Here is a 24,851-nt window from a genome sequence, read left to right as displayed (position 1 = left end):
CGGCGCGCAGTCATTGTGAGGGGCACTGACGGCGGCCGGCGGGAGGGGCACCGAGTGGGCGGCCGGCCCGAGGGCTGACGGGGTGATAGAGGTAATGCGGTTGGGAGAGAATTCTGGAAAACGTCCTGTTGGGTTCTGATTATGTTTCACGATTGAGTCCCGTTCTTGTAGATGAGGCATCTTTGGCTGGAAGCAGTCAAGGGGTTTGCTCAAACTTTCTCAAATTAATACATGGCAGGATTGGGTTGGACTGAACACCAGTCTTAGGAACTCTTTCCAGTTCTCTTCGGCTGCCACTTTATATAGAGGTCTAATGTTGCTCATTTTGAATATACGTGCGAAATGACAGTGAATAAGATGATTTAAAATGACACAACCGGGGAAGGAAACATCAGAACATTTTTGAATATACCAAACCAAAAAAAACCCCAAACCCATTGCCATCGAGTCGATTCCGACTCATAGCGACCCTGTAGGACAGAGTAGAACTGCCCCACAGGGTTTCCAAGGCTGTAATCTTTAAGGAAGTATTCTCCCACAGAGCAAGTGGGTTCAAACCGCTGACCTTTCAGTTAGGACAAGGCTTTAACCACTGCACCACCACGGCTCCTTAAAAGTGGAGTTAAGGGCTAGTATTTACCCAGTAAATTTTGATTGGTCTGACTAGGCAATACACCATATTACACAAAAGGAAAGATCTGTACAGCTGTTCCACACGATTTGATAAGGTATCAAAATAGTATCTTAAAGTCATTAAAGTGCATTAATATGCCAGTATATTTCACTATAATCTGGAGAGAACATTTCCATACATCAGTTTTAGGTGTTGGCTATATTTATAAACTATATATGGTTAGAGAGAGAAGGGTTAGTTCTGTTGCTAACATCTATTGTCCAGGGTTGGGGAACGCAAAGTTTAGGAAGATTGTCTCTTTCTCCAATATCCTGTCACCTGGATCATCAAAACAAACCAACTCTAAGCCTCATCTGGCTTCTTCACACACCAGGGCCCAACCAACTCGCTGCTCAAAATGTATACGCTTGCCTTTTTCCCAGAAGAGGAAGATTCTATACAGCCTCATTAGTTGGTAAATTGGTAATGGATAGGGATTGATGAGAAGTGTGAGCACAGGGAAAGGAATTGGGACAGAACAAAAAGAGAAAAATGACTTTTTTCTTCCTCCAACTGTATCTGGTTTTGCTTACCAACTCTGGGAGTCACTTGCCTTTTTCTTCTTGAGGGGAGAGTCATCTACTATTGCCTATAACATTATAGAGAAATTCAAGAACAATCACACTGGATATATTAAGTTGACAGCTAAATGACCATAGACTTGTGAGATGATCCATTCCAGAGGACTCCCCATTCAAATAAGGTATCCATATAAGTGACTGCAAGAGAAGTAATTTGGAACATGAAAATATGAAAATCGATAATTCAAATTTGTTAAATTGGAAATGCCACCAAAATTCTACAACACACCTATTAGAAAATATTCAAAGTATGTCTTCATTCAAACTTACAACTTGATCCCATTTACGTTTATAATCTGTTATTTAACTTCTTTCTGATATGTGGGTGTTTAAAACAAATCCTGAATACAGCTGTCTTATTTTCATCCAAAGCTATATTTAATTGCCCAAATAAACTAAATAATGTCCATTTTGTTTTGCCACTTATCCAGATTTGGCCTTAATTAGCCACATGTAAGTATTTGAGGAGAATGTTTGACCTGAATTACCTGAAAAATTTAGACTACTTCAAGATTTCAAGATAAGTAGTCTAATTTAGACTATTACAAGATAGGTATCCTAATTAAACATAAACTTGGGAAGATCTTTCTTTGCATAAAATTAAGGATAAAAAAATTAATGAAAGATTGTTAGTTCTGCCCACATAAAAAATCAAAATAATAGACATAAAATTAAAATGCAAATGATGAATTGGGAAAGATATCTAGTTAATAACCCTACTGTTGCCAGGAACTCCAGGTCCTGCTCAGTGTGACTCATCACAGCCAATAAACAAGAGGCTGAGGTGGGAGATCAGGAAAGCATCTTTATTTTGTTGCACAAGGAAAGGAAGAGTCGGCGCTGATGCCCCCAAGACTGGTCGAGGATAGGGTTTGGGAGGCCGCTTTTATAAGGCTTACAAGCAGGGAGATCACGTGAATTACATTAGCAACATTCTAAATCATGCTATGCAGGCACAGTAGGGGTCACGTATAACTTCATACATCGCGTGTTCAAAAATGGCAGCCCATCTCTGCCCAAAAGGCAGGGAAGTTACTATGTATGAGGTACTTAATGAGCGAAAAGTTTACCCAGAATGTTAACATGGCACCTAAACCAGTTTCAGCCAATTTCATCTAATTCTGGGCAGCAGTTAAGGAAAGGGGAACCAGGATGTTAATGTAAAGCTATGGGGCGTGTCAAGCAAGCTGCTTGAGACACAGGAAACCTCTGTCTTACTACTATATACAAGAGCCCTTAAAAATCAGTAAAAGATAACCCTACCACAGAAAAACAAGATTAGTCAAGTCACAAAAGAAAACCCAATATCTAACAACAACAAAAGTATTCACTCTTTGTAGTAAATCAGTCATTTTTTTTAACCTATCAAATTGAAAAACATTTCAGCACTAGCAAGGGAGCATGGAAATGAACACTCAAACTCCTGGTGAGGTATCACCTTCTAGAGAGCAATCAAAAAGCCTTGGTGTTCATAACCTTTGACCTGAGAGTTCCAGTTCTAGGAAACCATAAGCATTGTACAAGATTTGAGTACAAATGTTCACGGTGGGCACCTATACTAGCAAAAAAGAAAAAAATACATATATATCAAGTAGAGGACTGATTTGATTATAAAGTTTAATCAAATCAGAGTGAACACTGCAGTTAGTAGGGGCAGTCCTACTCTGTCCTATAAGGTTGCTATGAATCAGAAATTGACAGCAATAGGTTTGGTTTTGATTTTTTGGGTGTGTATACACCTATATGGAAACCCTGGTGGCCTAGAGGCTAAGAGCTACAGCTGCTAACCAAAAGTTCAAATCCACTAGGCACTTCTTGGAAACTCTATGGGGCAGTTCTCCTGTCCTACAGGGTAGCTATGAGTAGAAATAACTCAATGGCAATGGGTTTTTTCTTTTTGGTTTATATACCTATATACATATCCTTCCAGCAGCAGCCACCTACCTCCATGGCCACTAGCACCCAGAATCTTGATTTTCCCTGTGATACTAAGTATCAAAAGTCTAGTACTCCCTTTGCTTCAAATAAGTTCTTTCATGAGAACTTCATATGTTCTAGTGCTCCCTCTAACAATGGTTAACTCTCTCCTTTTTCCTCCTTTCACTATTAACTTAATGAATCTATACCCCAAAACCAAACCGCTTGCTGCCAAGTTGATTCCGATTCACGGCAACCGCGTTAGAGAAAATGAACAACATAGGGTTTTCTTGGCTGTAATTTTTACGGAAAGCAGCCCTGGTGGCATATGGAAGCATATCACAATGGCATCACTGAGTGGGTTCAAACCACCAACCTTTTGGTTATTGGTTGAACGCAACTGTTAGCGCCACCCAGGGACCTCTCAATTTATACCCACTGCTTCTAAAATAAACTTGTAATTTGTGAAATGCTTTCAACACATATAAACTAATTTGATTCTCTAAACTCTTTGTTTTTTGTACTCTTTTTTGAGCTAAGAAAACAAGGTCAGAGATTGGTCTTTCCTAGGCTTCATTAACTCTTGACTCAGAGACTGGAATCTCAGTAAGGTATTTTCTCTTCTACCAGTCAAACCCTACTTTACCAACCAGAAACTACTCTCAAAGTGGCCAATGCTTTGTTATACAAGTAATAACCCAATAAATCTGTCTAAATTTCAGAAGCTTTGTTAAACCACAATTTTAATCCAAGACAGTAGGCCTAAACCTTAAATGTGCTAAGTTTTTAATACCAAATGAGCTTTGAAAAGAAAAACAGAAATAGATGAGTTCTGATGTTTTATTTAGAAACGCACAGACACCACTGAATTCATAAAAAATCCTTGGCATTTAATTTTTCTCTTTCTTTTAAATGCCACACTAATTAGACAGTCCTGGATAATAAAAGTACTTACAAACTGAATAGAAATTAAATACAAAATAACTGAAAAACAAATTAGTTATCATATTGATTCATTTTGCATTCCCACTGTTCACCTTCTGTTTCATTTTTCTTTGCCGTTTGTATATCCTTTTCTTTCTTGCTTTCAAATCAACTTTTGGTTCTGGTTTTACCCACTCTATTTCTATCGGTTTTTCCTCAGCTGGTATAACAAAAACATCTGCAGTGGGATCATGTGGAAGAATAGTCTTTGGTTCTTTCTTTCTCAGTTTCTGCACATCTTTGACTTGCTGTTTCTCTTTGTATTTCGCAGCTGTGATGGATCTTATGATACGGCGATGCTAGAAACAGAAAAACGTCAGATGCTTTTGAAATAAAAATAAGCATTTTATGTAAGGCAAGGGCATTCACTTCTGAGACCCATTTCCCACCACCCTGTTTCATTAAAAAAAATAAAATAAAAGCAGTAATCTGCAAGACTATATGCAGCAAAACCCAACCCTTTAATGCCGTTTCAGTTACTTCACAGAATCATTTTGACCAAAGAGAGTTCTGGTACACCAGAGACCACTGAAAAACAAATAGCTTACCATGTTTGGTGACTGGTAGTGAGGATTTTCATATAAAGTCGGTCCTCCAAAACTTCCCTGGAAAATCTTTATGAGATTTAAGACAAAACGAGGTCCTATTTCTACAAGAGCAGCATCTTCCTCTATAATCTTTAATAAAAAGGAAACATTTCATTTTGGATATTCTACTCTTAAAAGGTATACTGGCTATAACCTCACTACAGATGTGTCTAAAAGAATAATCAATAAAATTAAGCTAGTGTTAGTAAACTGGCAAGTGGCAAATCATCAGTATTTTCTGAAATGTGTATTAGTTGCAGGTAATTGTTACAGAAAAATATACAGCTTTTTCCTGCATGTTCTTTTAAAATGGAGTAATATGAATTTGTTACAAATGTATCTTGCTTCTCACAATCCATATATTCTGGAAAAACTTGTTAAAGTGAATTTTAAAAACCCTAAATAAAATGTATTAATGTACACTGTGGGAAGTCCCTTTAAATTTACACCAACTCCTAAACTGTTTATAAATCTACCTAGGATTAAAAGGTATACAAAAAGATACATGGTCAATAACAAATGTTGGAGAGGCTGCAGGGAGATCGAACTCTTATGCACTGCTGATGGGAAGCAAAATGATGCAACCATTTTGGAAAAAGGATATGGCACTTCCTTAGAAAGCCAGAAATAGAAATACCACATGATCCAGCAATCCCACTCCTAGGAATATATCCTAGAGAAATAAGAGCCGTCACACGAATAGACATGGACACCCATGTTCATTGGAGCATTGTTCACAATAGCAAAAAGATGGAAACAAGCTAGACGCCCATCAACAGATGAATCGATAAACTATGGCACATACACACAATGGAGTATTATGCAATGATAAAGAACAATGATGAATCTGCGAAGCATCTCATAACATGGATGAATCTGCCAAGCATTATACTGAGTGAAATAAGTCAATCACAAAAAGACAAATATTGTATGAGACCACTACTGTAAAAACTCATGAAAAAGTTTACATGCAAAAAGAAACAATCCTTGATGGTTACAGAGAGGGGAGGGGTGGTGGGGGGAAACACTAAATAGACATATAAGTGGTAACTCTGGGGAAGGATGAGACAGTACACAGTACTGGGGAAGCCAGCACAACTTGTACAAGGCAAGGTCATGGAAGCTCCACAGACGCATCCAAACTCCCTGAGGGACCAAATTGCTGAGCTGAGGGCTGTGGGGACCATGGTCTCAGAGAACACCTAGCTCAACTGGCATAACATAGTTCATAAAGAAAATGTTCTACATTCTACCTTGGTGAGCAGCGTCTGGGGTCTTAAAAGCCTGCGAGTAGCCATCTAAGATACTCCACTGGTCTCACCCCTTCAGGAGCAAGGGACAATGAAGAAAACAAGACACAGGGGAAAGATTAGTCCAGAGGGCTAATGGACCACAACTACCACAGCCTCCACCAGACTGAGTCCAGTACAACTAGATGATGCCCGGCTACCACCACTGACTGCTCTGACAGGGATCACAACAGAGGGTCCCAGACAGAGCTGAGAAAACTGTAGAACAAAATTCTAACTCACAAAAAAAAGACCAGACTTACTGGCCTGACAGAGACTGGAGAAACCCTGAGAGTATGGCCCATGGACACCCTTTTAGCTCAGTAATGAAGTTACTCCTGCAGTTCACCCTTCAGCCAAAGATTAGACAGCCCCATAAAACAAAATGAGACTAAGGGGGCACAACAGCCCAGGGACAAGGACTAGAAGGCAGGAGGGGACAGGAAAGCTGCTGATAGGGAACCCAAGGTCGAGAAGGGATACTGTTGACATGTGGGGTTGTTAACCAATGTCATAAAACAATGTGTGTACTGTTCAATGAGAAACTGTTCTGTAAACCTTCATCTAAAGTACAATAAAAAAAGAAAATAAATAAAAATGTAAAAAAAAATGATCAAATTGGTTACTGATTGTAGAATTAAGAGGCAACTTCCGAACTACAAATACTAACATTGTTAGTTCAGGTCTGTCTGACCTCAGAGGTCAACCAACCAACCAACCAGTGGTTGGTGAGTCAATTCCCACTCACAGTGACCTCATGTGTATCAGAGTAGAAAGTCCTCCATAGCGTTTAAAATGGCTGCATTTGGGGAAGTAGATTGCCAGGCCTTTCTTCCAGGGAAACTCTGGGTGGACCTGAACGTCTAACCTTTTGGTTAGCAGCCAACAGCATTAACTGTTTGCACCACCCAGAGCCCTCAAGAGCTTAAGTGGTATGTTTAACTCACTTTATAAAGTATTCAGTGTAACAATATAGGCAGAAAATTCTGTTCTTGCTGTTCCCTTTCACTGCTCTACCTGTCTGCAGACTCATTACCCTGCCAAAATCTCCTGCTTGAAGATTTCTAGAATTCTCTCTCCTAAATGAGTCACCGTATGACTCATCTTTCTTACTGAATGCCTTCTAAAGGAGTTATGGTTTTCTAGGTCTTAATGCCACAGGTGAAATACAATCTCTTATGAAAGAAGCTTACACTTTATATTCTTTACAGCACTTAGCACAAATCTGAAGCCAAATTAGCTCATGGATCTTCAGACTATTCCCTTTTTCTTTTATAAACTTAAATGTACAATGGCTTGTTACGAAGCCTATCAACTGATCAGCAGTGAAAAGTAGCAGAGATCACTTAGGTGTGAGATACTAGAAAATTTTTTGCTGCAAGTCTCTGGGAAAAACAATGCTATTTAAAAGAAGATAATTTATTATTTGCATTCTGTGTCTGCAAACCCCGTATATCCTGGTTTATTTCAAAGTATAGCTAAAGATTTAATAAAGCTAACCTGAAAGTTCCGAAACCATATCCTATTATCCAAAATGGTGAAAGTGAACACATGGTCCACAAATGGCTGGCTTTTGGGATGATAGCGTGGTGTACAAAAGATCTAGTGAAGAAAAACATAGGTTAGTTTTTTATTCCAAGACATACCATGTATGTTTTAGATAGCTAAGTTAACAAAGAATCCAAAGGAAGATACTCATTTATAATAGATTACCAAAAAAAAAATTTCTAAGAAAGATATTTACCTGAATTAAGAGTTCTTTTAACAAAGCATAATGTGGTAATTCATCAAACGCCTATAAAATAAAGCAAACATATAACTGGACAACCGCAGAGTACCTTGTTTAAAGATACTGTGTGTGTATGTTTAATGTTAGCCAAATTATACAACTATATTCACTAAAAAAACAACCACACAGAGTAAGAAAATTAGACCACATACACTGAACAAGAAACTTACAGGGTCAAAAGACAAAAGGGGTCGAGAACCTTTCAAACAGTTTCCAGTCATCTTTAGTTCAGCTAAGGTATGAACTAGAAGGAAAAAATAACAACAAATAATTATAACTTCGGTACAATTATTTCAAAAGATAATTTTCTCATAAAAAACTTAATATTGAATCAACTTACTATTTTGCACAAGGAATTTAGCAGATGGCCCATGAGGTGAATTTGAAAGCCTAAATAAAATATATGAAGGAAGCTTTTCAATATTGGAATTAGAATACATTAGATGCTCACTAGCTATTCAGAGAAAAGAACCACATATGCTTATATATTCATGTATTTAATTTTCTTTGAAGGTTTCAAGTTTTACAAAATCAAATGAGTTTGCTTCATCCCCCTCTCCGCCTTTTTTCATATAAAAGACTCAGAGGAGTCTATAACATGAGAAGTTCAAAGAATAAATCCAGTTAAACAAGTTCCGCTCAAATCTTACTGAGTATATTCTCTTACCACATATATAGATCCTGTTTTTTCTTGGCTTCAAAATATATACACTTATTGCAGTTTTTCATTTCACAGACCTACGTGAAGCAAAGTATAGAAAAATGAGGTACATTATAAAAATAAGAACTTAAGTAATTCGATACAATTAATAATCCAGATTCCTCCAAAACTATTTAAGCAGATGAACAGGCTACAATGGTCGAAATCTAGGTAAAAGTTCTGCCCAAGATAAACGAAATGGTCTGCCCACTGCTGATGGAAAAAAGAAACCAACCCTACTTCAAGTTAAATTAAAACTCAAAATCTTAAAGGTTTATTAAAAACACAAAAATACAGGATGGTGATGGTTTCACAACATGGTGAATGTAATTAACGTCACTGAATTGTACATGTAAAAATGGTTGAAACTGAAAATGTTTTGTAATGTATCGAACCAAAATAATTTTTTAAAAGAAATATAGGAACAAAGTCTTGTTGTATAACTGCAGTATTTGCAAACTCTCAACTGATTTAGAAAAAACAAACCAAACCCGGTGCCATCAATTCCGACTCATAGCGACCCTATAGGACAGTGTAGAACTGCCCCACAGAGTTTCCAACGAGCAGCTGGTGGATTCAAACTGACAGTAGTCGTAAGTTTCTAAACTACTTAAGATGTTAAACCTGAAGCTAAAGAATTCTTAGCTCCAATGCTTTCACTTCCTATTTGTCTTAGACACAGCACTAAGTTTGTGCCACCTCTGCACCTTTGTACTTCCATTTCCTCTACCTAGAATGCTCTTCCACCATATTGCTCCTTCACTGCAGTCTCTGCTGAAACATCCCGTTGAACATCATCATCCCTTCAGAAAGCTTTCCAATCCCACCTCGGTTGCTGAAAACCCGCAGCTTATTTTATTTTTCATATCGCCTCTTGAAATTACAATACTTCTTTATGGCCTGTTTCCCCCTTAGAACATAAACTCCATGATAACAGAGGCTTTGCTTTGTTGAACACTGTATCCACAGAATGCAGAATAATGCTGTCATATAGCAGGGGCTAAAAAATTTGTGTAAATGAATAAAAAGTCCTATAGCTAAAAAAAAGAATTAAAATAATTCTTTGAAAACTTGAAAAATTTGCTTTAAAAATGCAAGATTAGTATCTCCAGAAATATTTTAAAATTTAACCTATTACTAGTTTGTAACTGGGCAAATCTGCTGCAAAAGACCTCTTTAAAGTGTTAAAAAGCAAAAACATCATTTTAAGGACGAAGGGGTGCCTGACCCAATCCTTGATGTTTTCAATCACCTCACATGCATGTGAAAGCTGGACAATGAATAAAGAAGAACTGACACCTTTGAATTATGGTGTTGGTGAAGAATACTGAATATAACATGGACAGCCAGAAGAACAAACATATCTGTCTTAGAAAAAGTATAGCAAGAATGCTCATTAGAAGGATGGCAAAACTTTGTCTCACATACTTTGGACATGTTATCAGGAGGGACCAGTCCCCGGAGAAGGACATCATGCTTGGTAGAGGGTTAGCAAGAAAAATGAAGACCCTCAAGGAGATGGACTGACACTGTGGCTGCCAGTAATGGGCTCAAACGTAGCACATTGTGAGGATGGCGCAGGACCAAGCAGTGTTTCGTTCTGCTGTAAACAGCGTCACTGTGAGTTGGAATCGACTCAATGGCACCCAATAACAACAATACTTTAACAGCAAATACCACGTGTCATTTTTAATACTGGCAAGATGCTTTTCACAATCTGAGTTTTCTGTAAATGTTTAATGGGTATTTTTTTTTAAAAAAACTTTATTACATGTTAACTGATAATTTTTATGAATGCCTACTATGAACTGGGCAGTGTTTTGTTCTGTTGTACATACGGTTGCTATGAGTCAGAACCGACTTGACAGCACCTAACAACAACTGTGAATTTAGCACTATACTATTTGTTATGGGAGAAATAAAAGAATTTCCTTGTCCTCAGGAAATTTCACTATACTTGTTGAGACAAGACAAATACAGTCGTCCCCCTTTATCGGCAGGGTATACATTCCAAGACCCCAGTGGATACCTGAAACCACAGATAGTACTGAACTCTACATATACTATGTTTTTTACTATACCTACATACCTATGATAAAGTTCAATTTATAAATTAGACACAGTAAGAGATTAAACAACAAGAATAAAATAAAACAATTATTAAGTAAAATAAGAGTTACTTTAACACAAGCACTGTTAAATGGGATGCTACGAGACTCGTCACACTATTCAGAAAGGCACACGATTTAAAAGATATGAATTGTTTCTTTCTGGAATTCTCCATCAAATATTTTCAGACCATGGTTGTCCACAGGCAACTGAAACCATGGTAAGTGGAACTGCGGGTAAGGGGGCACTACTGTATAGAATAATCTAAAAATAAAAATATATACTGAAGAATTGAACCGTGAGATGTAACCAGTATAAAAATTTAGATAAATTATTGAAGAGTTAAGAGTTAAGAAAATTTGTCTGAATATCTTTTACAAAGCAATTTAAGTCACTGAATAACTTAGTTTTTACACGAACCATCTTTCAAAAACATTTTATTCCTAAATACAGTATTCCTAAAATATTTTACTGTAATGACTTTCTAAAATTACCTCATTAATCACGAATAACTTATCTTTACGATCCATTTTAGTATCTGTAAAAAGAAAAGGAAAAAAGTAAGCAGATAAAAGGAGTTTTCAAAGCTATTTTAATCAAATCCCATATCCTGTCTAACAAACAGGTTTCTACGGTCTTCCGTTTAAATGCAACTTTACTATTTATAAACTGATTAGACCAAAAAATACCTGACCTCTTTAAATCTTGGTTCTTTCTTAAATGTAAAGAATTGAGTGATTAAAATTCTCACAAACTGAAGGTTATGTTAAGAAAACACTCAAGAAACTAACATCTTAATCGATGAAAATACCAATTTTGATTCATCATTGCCTGATTAAAAAATGGTTTTAGATTATCATAGACCCCAGTTCAAGAAATGCTGGTTTAAAGATGTAAGTCATCACCTAGAATTAAAACCCACAGCACCTCCCAACACAGACACAAAAACAACTGCACAGTTAAGATGAAACCTTCTTCACTTGCCTGTAAGACACTTCATTGCTGAAAAAATAGTTTGGCATTCAAAAGTACATTGACCCAAACTTTGAGGTCCATTAATCAAAAAAAAAACCTACCTTAGGTTTATTAATTAAAAAAAAAAACCTGAAAAAGCAATCTATGAAAGTACTAAATCATTCAGAAGGATAAACCATTCCATGCATCTCATGACCTCTGAGAGATTTATATCTTGAAGGCATTCCTGGACCTCCAAACATTGTTTCAAAAATATTACAGTATTTTGTTAAAAAAGTGAAGAAAATGTCTGATGCATGTTAGAAAGAATTTTTAACAATGTTAATTGGAAAAAAACTTGGCTCTTGAAAGGATAAACTTCTGAGATATCATGGTTCTTTATCTGACTGGTTGAGCAAATGAAGTGTTATTAAAAGTGGATACACACACATACACACACAAGGAGCCCTGGTGGCACAGTGGTTAAGTGCTGAGCTGCTAACCAAAAGGCCAGTGGTTTGAACTCACCAGGGACTCTACAGCAGAAAGATGTGGCCGTCAGCTTCCGTAAAGATTACAGCCTTGAAAACCTTATGGGGCAGTTCTACTCAGTCCTATAGGGACGCTATCAGTTGGAATCTACTGGATGACAATGTGTGTCTATATACATACATATACATATGTATACATATATATACACACACACATATATATATATATAGACACACAGGAGATATCAAAGGGTGGCTTGAGAGGACAAAGGATTATAATGACATGTGCAAAGACTTGTAGTTAGAAAACCAAAAGGGAAGAACACGCTCAGCATTTCTCAAGCTGAAAGAACTGAAGAAAAAATTCAAGCCTCCAGTTACAATACTGAAGGATTCTACCGGGAAGATATTAAACGATGCAGGAAACAACAAAAGAAAATGGAAGGAATACACGGACTCACTACATCAAAAAGAACTGGTCGATGTTCAACCATTTCAGAAGGTAGCATATGATCAGGAACCAATAGTACTAAAGGAAGAGCTTCAAGCTGCACTGTAAGGCATTGGCGAAAAACAAGGCTCCAGGAATTGATGGAATACCAATTGAGCTGTTTCAATAAACAGATGCAACGCTGGAAGTGCTCACTCAACTATGCCAAGAAATATGGAAGGCAGCTACCTGGCCAATCGACCAGAAGAGATCCATATTCACACCCATTCCAAAGAAAGGTAATCCAAAGGAATGTGGAAAGTATCGAACAATAATAGCATTAATATCACATGCAAGTAATATTTTGCTAACGATCATTCAAAAGTGGCTGCAGCAGTACATCAACAGAGAACTGCCAGAAATTCAAGCCAGATTCAGAAGAGGACGTGGAACGAGAGATATCACTGCTGACGTCAGATGGGGCCTGGCTGAAAGCAGAGAATACCAGAAAGATGTTTACCTGTGTTTTATTGACTATGCAAAGGCATTCGACTGTGTGGCTCATAACAAACTATGGATAACATAGCGAAGAATGGGAATGCCAGAATACTTAATTGTGCTCATGAAGAACCTGTACGTGGATGGAGAGGCTGTCAGTAAAACAGAACAATGCAAAACTGCGTGGTTTAAATTCAAGAAACGTGTGCCTCAGGGTTGTATCCTTTCACCATACTTATTCAATCTGCATATTAAGCAAATAATCCAAGAAGCTGGACTATATGAAGAAGAATGGGCCATCAGGACTGGTGGAAGATTCATTAACAACCTGCCTTATGCAGATGACACAATCTTGCTTGCTGAAAGTGAAGAGGACTTGAAGCACTTACTGATGAAGAAGATTAAAGACCACAGCCTTCAGTATTGATTACACCTCAACATAAAGAAAACAAAAATCCTCACAACTGGGCCAATAAGCAACGTCATGATAAATGGAGAAAAGACTGAAGTTGTCAAGGATTTCATTTGACTTGGATCCACAATCAACATCCATGGAAGCAGCAGTCAAGAAATCAACAGATACATCGCACTGGGCAAATCTACTGCAAAAGACCTCTTTAAAGTGTTAAAAAGCAAAAATGTCACCTTGAAGACTAAGGTGCACCTGACCCAAGTCATGGTTTTTTCAATTCAATCGCCTCATATGTATGCGAAAGCTGGACGATGAATAAGAAAGACCAAAGAAGAATTGATGTCTTTGAATTGTGATGCTAGCGAAGAATACTGAATATACCATTGCCTGCCAAAAGAACAAACAAATCTGCCTTGGAAGAAGTACAACCAGAACGCTCTGTAGAAGCAGGGATGGTGAGACTATGTCTCACATACTTTGGACATGTTATCAAGAGGCATCAGTCCCTGAAGAAGGGCATCATTCTTGGTAAAGGAGAGGGTCAGTGAAAAAGAGGAAGACCCTCAAGGAGATGGACTGACACAGTGGCTGCAACAATACACTCAAGCATAACAATGATTGTGAGGATGGCGCAGGACCCGGCAGCGTTTTCATTCTGTTGTACACGGGGTTGCTACAAGTCTGAACCGACTCAACAGCACCTAACAGTAATATATACACACACACATGCATACATATTTATAAATACAAATTTTTTAAGTATATGATATAAAAGCACCTGCTTTAGAATGAGGCATCAACATTCTTAAGTCTTGCATTAAGTGTCTTGTTCTAAAATTTATTCCTCTGGAAGAAAAGATGAGAATCCGTTCCTTATTTTTCCACTTGCCCTAAGGAAAAGAATATCACAGTTGTTTAAATCTCACACTGAATCTTTTTTTTAACAGTTTAAAGTGTATTTAGTTTTTTATGCATTCCACCATCCTGTAATGTATCAAGAACACCAGAGTAGCAATTTTGCCTCTTCTCCCATGTGTGTAATTCAGGGAACTGAGAGGTTTCACTGTAAATAGACAAAAAAATAAGCTCACTGAAGTATCCACTGTGATGTTTGTATACAGACCTCAATCTAGTAAATAAAATAATTTGTTTAAAATCTCTCCACTCCAGAAAGGAACCTCTCCAACTAATATGGCCAACTAACACCAGCATAATCTTTTTAAAGCACTGTTTTAATCACATCCTTACCTCCCAAAGGCTTTCAAAATAAAGTCCAAATGACTTAGCTTTAAAACTAAATTCTAAACTACATTTTCTTTTTCACCTTACTACTCCCAAAATCAACCATCCACATATACCAGTCTGGCTCTATTCTTTAGATTACAGCATCTTCCTACTTTAACACCTTTGATGAGGTCTTTTTCTCTCCACTGGACGGCTGCCTCCCATTTTTGAATATAAAAATCCTATTCTTCCTTTGACAGCCTACTCAAAGGCTAATTCCTTCATGATTCCTTACCTGATTATCCCAGAAGAAAAATAAACTCTATGCTCTGCACCTCCACCAACTTTACCATAGACACCATCATACTTCTTTTTAGCTCTTTAAAGGAAGAGTTAAAGGCACTAACATTTACTGAAAACCTACCAGAAGTCCAGTTTATTCTTCACAAAAAGTACATTTTCTTTCTCTTAATGTATAGATGAGAAAAGAGCTCAGAATATCAGTTAATGAATGGAAGGGATAGAATTTAACCCATCTTTCATTCTTCAGCATACATCTCTTTCCTAGAGCTTGTCACCACACCAAACAGGGCGCTTAATACCACTTATTCATACATTTGTCATTTACTTATCATCTACTATGTGCTAGGGTACTAAGCTAAACTCAAGGGACACAGAAATGAACAAATCAAAAGCAATTCTCTTCCTCACAGTACCTAGTCTAGCTTAAGGAGCTCTTGGTTAAATGAATTAAAGTCCAATAAGTTGTGTTAACCTTTTTAAGAATAAAAATCATCAACTTATGTGAGTTAATTCCTAGTTTCTTTTTAAACTCCAAAATTTAACAAGGAAGAGGTTCAGTCTAGTCACCTTTGCAATCCCAAGGCCAGTGCCTGGCCAATTAAAAGTTTGTTGACTACAGGTAGTCCCCGATTTACCATGAGTTCTGTTCAGACGACTTTGTTGTAAGTCAGTGCTGACGTAAGCTGGTTCCTCTTTTTTTTTTTAAGTTTTCATTATTATTGCCTTTATTATCAGGATCTTTATAAATCCGATCTTTGTCTTTGGGGGTTGGAAACATTACATATAAACTTACAGATATGATCGTATCAGCAAATTACGAGCTACAACGTTGTACATAGTATATACTACTAATGATAAAATGTAAAACAAAAACAAAAAATGGATGGTTGGTAAGTTCGGTTCCGTGTAACTTGAATATGTCGTAACAGTTGGGAACTACCTGTACATGTAAAACTCATATTATCCAGTCTAGCTTTCAATATATCTTATGAGTTTCACTTGATCAACGAAGTCAAAGTCACAGTTCCAATGACAGTAGCTTTTTAAAGCAGCACATAACAAGCTTTGGTATCCGTGACAGCGGCTAAAGAGGGCCACTAGGGCCGAATATGGGACTATTATTCGTAGGAAGGGAGTCCCTGGCTGGTGCAAAGTTAACGTGCTCAGCTGCTAATGAAAGGCTGGCAATCTGAAACCACCCAGAAGCCTGAGGGGAAAAAAAAAACTTGGGAAAATCTACTTCCGAGGTATTAGCCATTGAAAACCCTATGGACAACAGTTCTACTCTGACACACATGCGGTCGCCAAGAGTAGGCATCACAGGCAACCGGTTTGTTGTTGTTGCTGTTCTAATTACAGGAAAGGACATACTTAATACTGAGAAACAACCTTAATGAAAAGCACTATCATAAAAAAAAAAAAAAAAGTAACTAGAAGACAGAACACTGGAGCTGAGTTCCCCGTAAGTCGCTTCTTCCTGAGCCGGCTCCAAAGCCCGCCCAGTCCATCAGCGCGCCGCGTTGCCGAGACCGGCCACGTGCACGCGGCTTAGACGAGATAGTAGCGCTCAGTCGGGTGCAGAGAACAGCGGAGAGTTTCCGTAGCACAGGCATACTCCCAGCTTCGCTGAGCTGCAGGCGGGTAAGCAGCCCATGAGAAGGCGCGTGGAGCCGCGGAAGTCAGTGCAAGCCGAAGATACCTTTTACCTTGCAAACAGGACCTGGGATACGATCTCTATCCTCCTCCTCGGCCTCCTCTGCCGTGTCGTGCAGCTTAGTCGGCCGCTCGGCATCTTTTTTGTTCTTTTTTGGCTTCTTGGTCTGGATCGCCGGATCTCCACGCCGTTTCCTCTTGACCGCCGGCATCTTGTCTCACGGCCTTCGCTCTTCGCCTTCCTTCCGGCTCGGCCCCTCTCCCCTCTTTCCGATCTCTATGGTACCGTATGTTCAGGTCTCTGGTTTTCCTCCAGCTCTATGGTGACTCTTTCCGGTCTCTATGGTACCGTAAACTTGGCCCTCTAGTCGCCCTCCAGCTCTGCGGTTACGGTTGTCGAGGCGGGAAGCAGCTCTAAAGAGCTTGGGGAGCTGGGGGGAGTGACTCCACTTCCTTCACGGTTCCCGGGGCGCTAGGGCTCGCTTCCCCAGTGACCTGGCTGGGAGGAGCTCTCAGGCGTCCGGTCTCCACTCCAAAGGTAGGATTTCCGAATACCGCGACGCTTTTCCGTGGGCAGGCTGGTGAATGGGGTTGTCTGGGTCTTTTCGAGCATCGGCTGAGGAATCGGGGCTTGCCCCACTTCGCCTGTTCTGTTAGAGACGGGGTTTGTGGCGCGTGACGGCTCAGAACAGACCCTGTGGGGATAACGTAGCCTCTGTTTGGCATGACGAAACAAACTGGCCCCAAATAGAATGACTGTGTCAGTTGAGTATTTCCATTCTTCACAATTTTTCAGGTAGGTGTTATCCCGATGGTAAAGAGGAAACCGTAGTTTAGGCGAGTAATTTTTCCCAAAGTTGCAAATACAGTTAAGTGGCGGAGCTGGGGTTCGGACCCTGCTCTCCCGGTCAGTTCGACGCTTGGGCTGCTTCCACTTTGCCTCACCGCCCCAGCGTAGTTTGGGATCGCCGGGTCTCGCCAGTATTGACCGGTGTTTTGTTGTCGAATCTCGTCAGGTGTTTGGCGATCCGTGGGAGCAGGTGTTGGCCCTCCTCGGGGTCAAATGTGCAGGGGACAATGCCCCTCCTAACCCAACAGATCCAAGCGGAGGATGAGCAGTACAGCTTGGTGGCCAGCCTTGACAACGTTAGGAATCTCTCCACTATCTTGAAAGCTATTCATTTCCAAGATTATGCCACGTGTTTTGCTACTAAAAATGGAATCAAGGTTACAGTGGAAAAAGCCAAGTGTGTGCAAGCAAATGCTTTTATTCAGGTATGGAAGTAGGTACCTTTAAGCCTGTAACATAAGACATTGGTTACCCAGTTTAACGAATTCTGAAGGCCTTAATAGAGATAATTTAAGTTAAAGAACAAAATGTCGTGACTTGAACTCTTTCTCTCCTGGAAACAAATTCTTTTCACATCTTGTTTTACAGAGAGAATGGTTAATAATGACGAAAATCTGTTAAGCTAAGCTATAGGCCAGGCAGGCACTCTTCTGAATGCTTTATATGTTTAATTCATTTAATTCTCACAATAGTCCTATGAGATAGGCTGTTCTTCCCCCTTGTACGTATGTGGAAACTGAGGCACAGAGCGCTTAAGTGATTTGCCAACAGTCCCATAGCTGGTAACTGGTTTAGTATGAGAACCTAGAGCATTTAGCTTCAGAGTATGTGTTCTTTCAAAAACCCATTGCCGTCGAGTCGATTCCGACTCATAGTGACCCTATAGGACAGAATAGAACTGCCCATAGAGTTTACAAGGAGTACCTGGTGGATTCGAACTGCCAACGTTTTGGTAGCTCTTAACCACTACGCCACCAGGGTTTCCATGTGTTCTTTACCACTACATTATTCTAAAACTGAATCAAACCAAACCTTTTGCCGTTGAGTTGACTGTGACTCAGCAACCCTGTAGAACAGAGTAGAACTGCCCCACAGAGTTTTCAAGTCTGTAATCTTTATGGAAGCAGACTGCCACATCTTCCTGCCTCAGAGCAGCTGGTGGGTTCAAACCGCTGACCTTTCAATTAGCAGCTGAACGCTTAACCACTGCACCACCAGGGCTCCTCACTACATTATTACTACCACCTCCTTATTAAAGACAGCAATTAATTTTAAAAGATTTTCCTTTTATTGGTTGTAATAGTACTTATTTGTTCCTGTGAAGTGATATTTGTATGGTCCAGATAGGCTTTCAGATTCAATTCAGCATTTTTTGACACCTCAGTGCACAGCAGTGACCTCTGGAATGGAAGGATAAATGAGGCATGGTTCCTGTCCTCAAAAGAAGTTGAAAACTAATATCCTGCATGCATTATCAAATTGTTGGCTGTTTTCCAAGTGACCTCAGTGGTACTGATGGGCATGAAAAGATTAGGAAGAGTCATGTGGGGACTAGTTTTTAGATCCAGGAAGCTAGAAGATGTCCCCTTTGTAAAAGTTTTGCATGGAGCCTGAATCACTGCTATGCCTTTAGCCATTAGGTAGTAGTATTGTAATGAGTAATAGTTGAAAAAACTAATGTATTGATTGATAATCAGAATTTATTCTCATAGAGTTACTACAATATTGTTATGTTAAAACATATAAAGTGAAATCTAGAATCTTATGTGATTTGTCATTCTTTGACATAGACAATTATATTTCCACGTTTAATTTTTTTTATGTTTACTTTTTTCATAGGCTGGAATATTTCAAGAATTTATGGTTCAGGAAGACTCTGTTACATTTAGAATTCATTTAACAGTCCTTTTAGACTGTTTATCTATTTTTGGATCAAGTCCTATGCCAGGTGAGCCATTTTATTACCATTATAACATAACAAACAAACATTATACAGAATGGTCAGAAAAATACAAGAAAGTTATTTAGAATATAAACGTCTCTTTAGAAAATTAATCACCTTTTCATTTTTTTGGTCACAGTCATGGGTTCTGACTTTTCATAATATTAACAGAAACTGTGTTTATGATTTTTTTCATACTTGCCATAGTATTACATTGATCTTTTTTTTTTTTTTTAACAAGGATTCAGGGATTTTAAATTAAGACCTTGAACATGTCTTACATATCTTTAACTTTGTGAAATATGTTTTAATTGCTTCTTTTTCCTAATTTGTCCAGAAATACACAGCTACTTAGTGGCAGAGAAAAAAAGCTAATTCTCCTGACTCGCAGTTTACTATGTTTAAAGCTTGTTTGCTTTTTTCTTTAAGCCCTGATTTATTCATTGTTATGTCTGTTTCCCCAAGTACTTTCCTTTAAAATATATATTTTTTCATTGGCTTAGGGAATTATTTTCAGGAATGGTGAGAATCAGTTGCTATAGATATGAAACTACAAGGGATCCCCAGAAAATGATTTTATTTCATAGGAAAGGAATCTGGAGGTTAGCTGGGGAAAATTCAGTGATAGTTCTCTAGAAAATATATTCTATTTTATTAATTCCACTAGTATTACCAAAGTGTTTTAAATAATGCACTCATGTAAATAATGCATATGTACATATAATGTGCAGAGCACACCTAGGAAATAATGAGCAGAGGGGTTTCCTGGTTGGCGCATATGTATATATATATATATGTATGTATGTGTATATGTATATATATATATACACACACACAATGTGTGCATTATTTTTGTAAAACCATAGTAATCATTTTCTGATGCAGTGTTCCCTAGCTAGTTTTTCATGAACGCATCTGCCCTCCCCCATCTCTGACTGTGGCTCTCCATCAAGTAAGAGAAAGGAACTAGAATGTTCTGTCATATTTCTCCTTCCCTCTGATGTTTTGCAATGTTAAAGCTCACACCACTGTTAACCACCCTCCCTTTTTCACCAATTTGACTTTAAAATTCAAGGAAATGTAAAGAATATCTTCTAATAGGAAAGACTGGAGGATCCTTATCACAGTGAATACATTGACATTATGAAAAACCTATTGCCATCAAGTCAATTCTGACTCATAGTGACCCTATAGGACAGTAGAACTATCCCATAGGGTTTCCAGGAAGGCTGTAAATCTTTACAGAAGCAGACAACATTTTCCTGTGGAGTGGCTGGTGGGTTTGCACTGCCAGCCTTTCATTTAGCAACAAGCACTTAACCACTGCGCTACCAGGGCTCCTCACTGACATTATAGTACAGAAGATATCAAAAGCAATCCTCTGTTGCAGAAATTGAACTGTCAAGAAATAGCATAGCTTATTCAATAATTCTGTTGCTTGTAGTGATGGTCTGTGTAGATTGTCCATCCTGAAACTGTGTAAATTCAATTGTATATAAAATCAGTAAGCTATTTCTGAAGTGTTTTTGGCAAGCTAGAAAATGATTCAGAGAGTTGCATTACTTTGTAGTTCTGGTTCCCAGTTTTCTTATGGTTATTTTTGGAACTCTCTACACACAACTGTCATCAAGGAAAATGTAATCTCTTCTTATAAGGATAGGCTAGAAATTGGGTAAGTAAGTTTATTTTTGAGGAATTTTATGTGTCATTTAGAGTAGAAGCTGAATTCAGCTATAAAGCTAAGTCCCAGTGTGATTTATTTCAATTGTAGGCACTTTAACTGCACTTCGGATGTGTTACCAAGGTTATGGTTACCCTTTGATGCTCTTTTTGGAAGAAGGAGGAGTGGTGACCGTTTGCAAAATCAATACTCAGGAGCCTGAGGAGACTCTGGATTTTGATTTCTGCAGCACCAATGTTATTAACAAAATCATCCTGCAGTCAGAGGGACTCCGTGAAGCATTTTCCGAATTGGATATGACAAGTGAGGTCCTACAGATCACCATGTCTCCTGACAAGCCTTATTTCAGGTACTTGGAAAGCAGTGAATTATAGTTAATGTGGTCTATACTCCATTTCCTTACTTACACGTTTGCTTGGGATGGGAAATTTTTATTATCCAGGTTCCTAGAATTTTCAGAGCTTTAGAGAGCTTCTAATTCTACCTCATAATTTTACAGATCTGGAAACTTAAGACCCAGGAAGATTAACTCACTGAGGTTTTATAGTTAGGTAGTGTTGGTTTAAAGATGAGAAGTCTAGTCTCCTAATTCATAAACTAGTGGTCTTTTCATTGTTGTACTACTTCCTGTTGTTAGGTGCTGTTGAGTTGGCTCTGACTCGTGGCAACCCTGTGTACAACAGAATGAAACATGGCCCAGTCCTGCACCATTCTCATAATCATTGCTATGCTTGAGACCGTTGTTGCAGCCACGGTGTCAGTCCATCTTGTTGAGGGTCTTCCTCTTTTTCACTGGCCCCCTACTTTACCAAGCATGATGTCCTTCTCCAGGGACTGATCCGTCCTGATAACATGTCCAAAGTATGTGAGACATAGTCTCACCATCCTTGCTTCTAAGGAGCATTCTGGTTGTACTTCTTCCAAGACAGATTTGTTTGTTCTTTTGGCAGTCCATGGTATATTCAGTGTTCTTCACCAATACCACAATTCAAAGGTGTCAGTTCTTCTTTGGTCTTTCTTATTCATTGTCTAGCTTTCACATGCATATGAGGCGATTGAAAACATCATGGCTTGGGTCAGGCGCATCTTAGTCTTCAAGGTGACATCTTTGCTTTTCAACACTTTAAAGAGGTCTTTTGCAGCAGATTTGCCCAATGCAGTGCGTCTTTTGATTTCTTGACTGCTGCTTCCATGGGTGTTGATTGTGGATCCAAGTCAAATGAAATCCTTGACAACTTCAATCTTTTCTCCATTTATCAAGATGTTGCTTATTGGTCCAGTTGTGAAGATTTTTGTTTTTTTTTGTTGCGGTGTAGTCCATACTGAAGGCTGTGGTGTTTCATCTTCATCAGTAAGTGCTTTGAGTCCTCTTCACTTTCAGCAAGCAAAGTTGTGTCATCTGCATAAGGCAGGTTGTTAATGAGTCTTCCTCCAATCCTGATGCCCCATTCTTCATATGTCCAGTTTCTTGGATTATTTGCTCAGCATACAGACTGAATACGTATGATGAAAGGATACAACCCTGAGGCACACCTTTCCTGACTTTAAACCACCATGCAGGATCCCCTTGTTCTGTATGAATGACTGCCTCTTGATCTATGTACAGGTTCCTCATGAGCACAATTAAGTGTTCTGGAATTCCCATTCTTCACAGTGTTATCCATAATTTATTATGATCCACACAGTAAGACACAGGTAAATATCTTTCTGGTATTCTCTGCTTTCAGCCAGGATCCATCTGACATCAGCAGTGATATCCCTGGTTCCATGTTCTCTTCTGAATCTGGCTTGAATTTCTGACAGTTCCCTGCTGATACACTGCTGCAGCCACTTTTGAACGATCTTCGGCAAAGTATTACTTGCGTGTGATACCCATCTGTCAGTTTGTCATACCATGGGGGCTTGCATGTTGCTGTGATACTAGAAGCTATGCCACCGGTATTCAAATACCAGCAGGGTCACCCATGGCGGACAGGTTTCAGCTGAGCTTCTGGACTAAGACAGACTAGGAAGAAGGATCTGGCAGTCTACTTCTGAAAAAAATTAGTCAGTGAAAACTTCCTGTTGTAGATCAGGTTATATCATCAGGGAAATTGGATTTAAATTTTTGGTAAAGCTGTTTGTATTATAGATTATTTTTTTTATTTTTTTTTTCCTTTCCTTTCAAATAAATACAGAATACAAAGAGAAGTAGATGTCTTCTGTATGTGGTTCATTGTCTGAGTATCTATTGAGCATTAAGGAAAGGAACAGGTTAAAACCAAGGTAACGAGGAGATATGTATAAAAGAGCACAAAAAGTAATGGAATTGCATGCCATTAAATACCAAAATAATATACATAGACACCTGAGGGATACATAGGTATTTAGGACTAGTCAAGGTTAGCTTCCTATGGAGGGCAATTTTCAGTAGGAATATAATGTCAAAAACCATCAAACTGTTCCTAATATTTTGACCCAACAAGTGTAAAATGGTAAGTCTCTTTTTAGGATTGGAATCCATTTAGATAGAGGATCTATCTAGTATTTTTTTTTATTTTTTGGGGGGGCGGATATTTGAAAAAGTAAAGGAGTTACATACATGAAGAATGAGGTTTGAAGTTTTTTTACTTCAGGGAATTGAATAAACCCATTGCTGTCGAGTCAATTCCAAATCATATCAACCCTATGTGACAGAGTAGAACTGCCCCATAGAATTTCTAAAACTGTAATCTTTACAGAAGCAGATTTGCCACATTTTTATCTGATAGAGTGGCTGGTGGATTTGAGATTTGAACTGCTGACCTTTTGGTTAGCAGCCAAGCACTTAACCACCGCACCACCTGGGCTCCTCTAATGGCATAGGACAGTTAAAAACTTGGCTTAAGGTCTGTGAAGTTATCAGTTGACCGGTATGTAAACTAGTGGAATACTTACTTAACCAGTGGTATGTATTAAATGGTTTAAAATCAGAAAAGATATGTGTCAGGGTTGTATCCTCTCACCATACATATTCAGTCGGTTGAACAAATGATTTGAGAAGATGGACTATATGAAGAACGACATGGAATCAGCCTGCAGTATGTCAAGGATTTCATTTGACTTGGATCTACAATCAACACCCATGGAAGCAGCAGTCAGGAAATCAAAAGATGTATTGCATTGGGCAAATCTGCTGCAAAAGACCTTTTTAAAGTGTTGAAAAGCAAAGATGTCACCTTGAGGACTAAGGTGCACCTCATAATCATGCAAAAGCTAGACAGTGAATAAGGAAGACGGAAGAAGAATTGACATCTTTGAATTGTGGTGCTGGCGAAGAATATTCAATATACCATGGACTGCCAAAAGAACAAACAAATCTGTCTTGGAAGAAGTACAACCAGAATGCCCCTTAGAGACAAGGATGGTGAGACTACGTCCCACATACTTTGGACATGTTATCAGGAGAGATCGGTCCCTGGAGAAGGACATCATGCTTGGAAAAAATGGAGGGTCAGCGAAAAAGAGGAAGACCCTCAAGGAGATGGATTTACACAGTGGCTGCAACAATGGGCTCAAGCATAGCAACAATTGTGAGGATTACACCGGACCAGGCAACGTTTCGTTCTGTTGTACCTGGGGTCGCTATGCATTGGAGCCAACTCAACAGCACCTAACAAAAATGAATTAAGGAGACTTCCGGCAAGATGGCGCTCTAGGCAGAAACACCACGCCGTCCCTCCACAACAAAGATCCGAAAAACTAAGCCAAACAGAGAATCAACAATCCTGAAACCCTAGAACATCAAATGAAGAGATAAAGAACT

At 38.7% G+C, this 24,851-nt stretch overlaps 2 protein-coding genes across 2 annotated transcripts in view; one reads left to right on the top strand and one right to left on the bottom strand.

The window, feature by feature from the left end:
- Positions 1-3,995: 3,995 nt before the first annotated feature.
- Positions 3,996-16,840, bottom strand: BRIX1 (biogenesis of ribosomes BRX1). Its single transcript, XM_004385241.2, has 10 exons — positions 16,648-16,840; positions 14,193-14,304; positions 11,124-11,167; positions 8,488-8,558; positions 8,161-8,210; positions 7,991-8,064; positions 7,776-7,826; positions 7,532-7,633; positions 4,704-4,832; positions 3,996-4,454 (listed from the first exon to the last, which is right to left on the bottom strand). The coding sequence occupies exons 1-10, from the start codon at positions 16,804-16,806 to the stop codon at positions 4,185-4,187; spliced, it is 1,062 nt and encodes a 353-aa protein (XP_004385298.1). The 5' UTR covers positions 16,807-16,840; the 3' UTR covers positions 3,996-4,184.
- Positions 16,841-16,953: 113 nt separating this feature from the next.
- Positions 16,954-24,851, top strand: part of RAD1 (RAD1 checkpoint DNA exonuclease) — a 13,966-nt gene continuing 6,068 nt past the window's right edge. The window contains exons 1-4 of the mRNA XM_004385240.3: positions 16,954-17,132; positions 17,611-17,869; positions 19,284-19,392; positions 21,158-21,416. Of these exons, the coding sequence (XP_004385297.1) occupies positions 17,672-17,869; positions 19,284-19,392; positions 21,158-21,416 (566 nt within the window). The 5' untranslated portion in view covers positions 16,954-17,132; positions 17,611-17,671. The remainder of the gene's footprint in view (positions 17,133-17,610; positions 17,870-19,283; positions 19,393-21,157; positions 21,417-24,851) is intronic.

The sequence above is a fragment of the Trichechus manatus genome, unplaced genomic scaffold (genome assembly GCF_000243295.1).
Source record: "Trichechus manatus latirostris isolate Lorelei unplaced genomic scaffold, TriManLat1.0 scaffold00135, whole genome shotgun sequence".
Lineage (NCBI taxonomy): Eukaryota > Metazoa > Chordata > Mammalia > Sirenia > Trichechidae > Trichechus > Trichechus manatus.
This window is presented reverse-complemented; position numbering and strand designations above follow the sequence as displayed.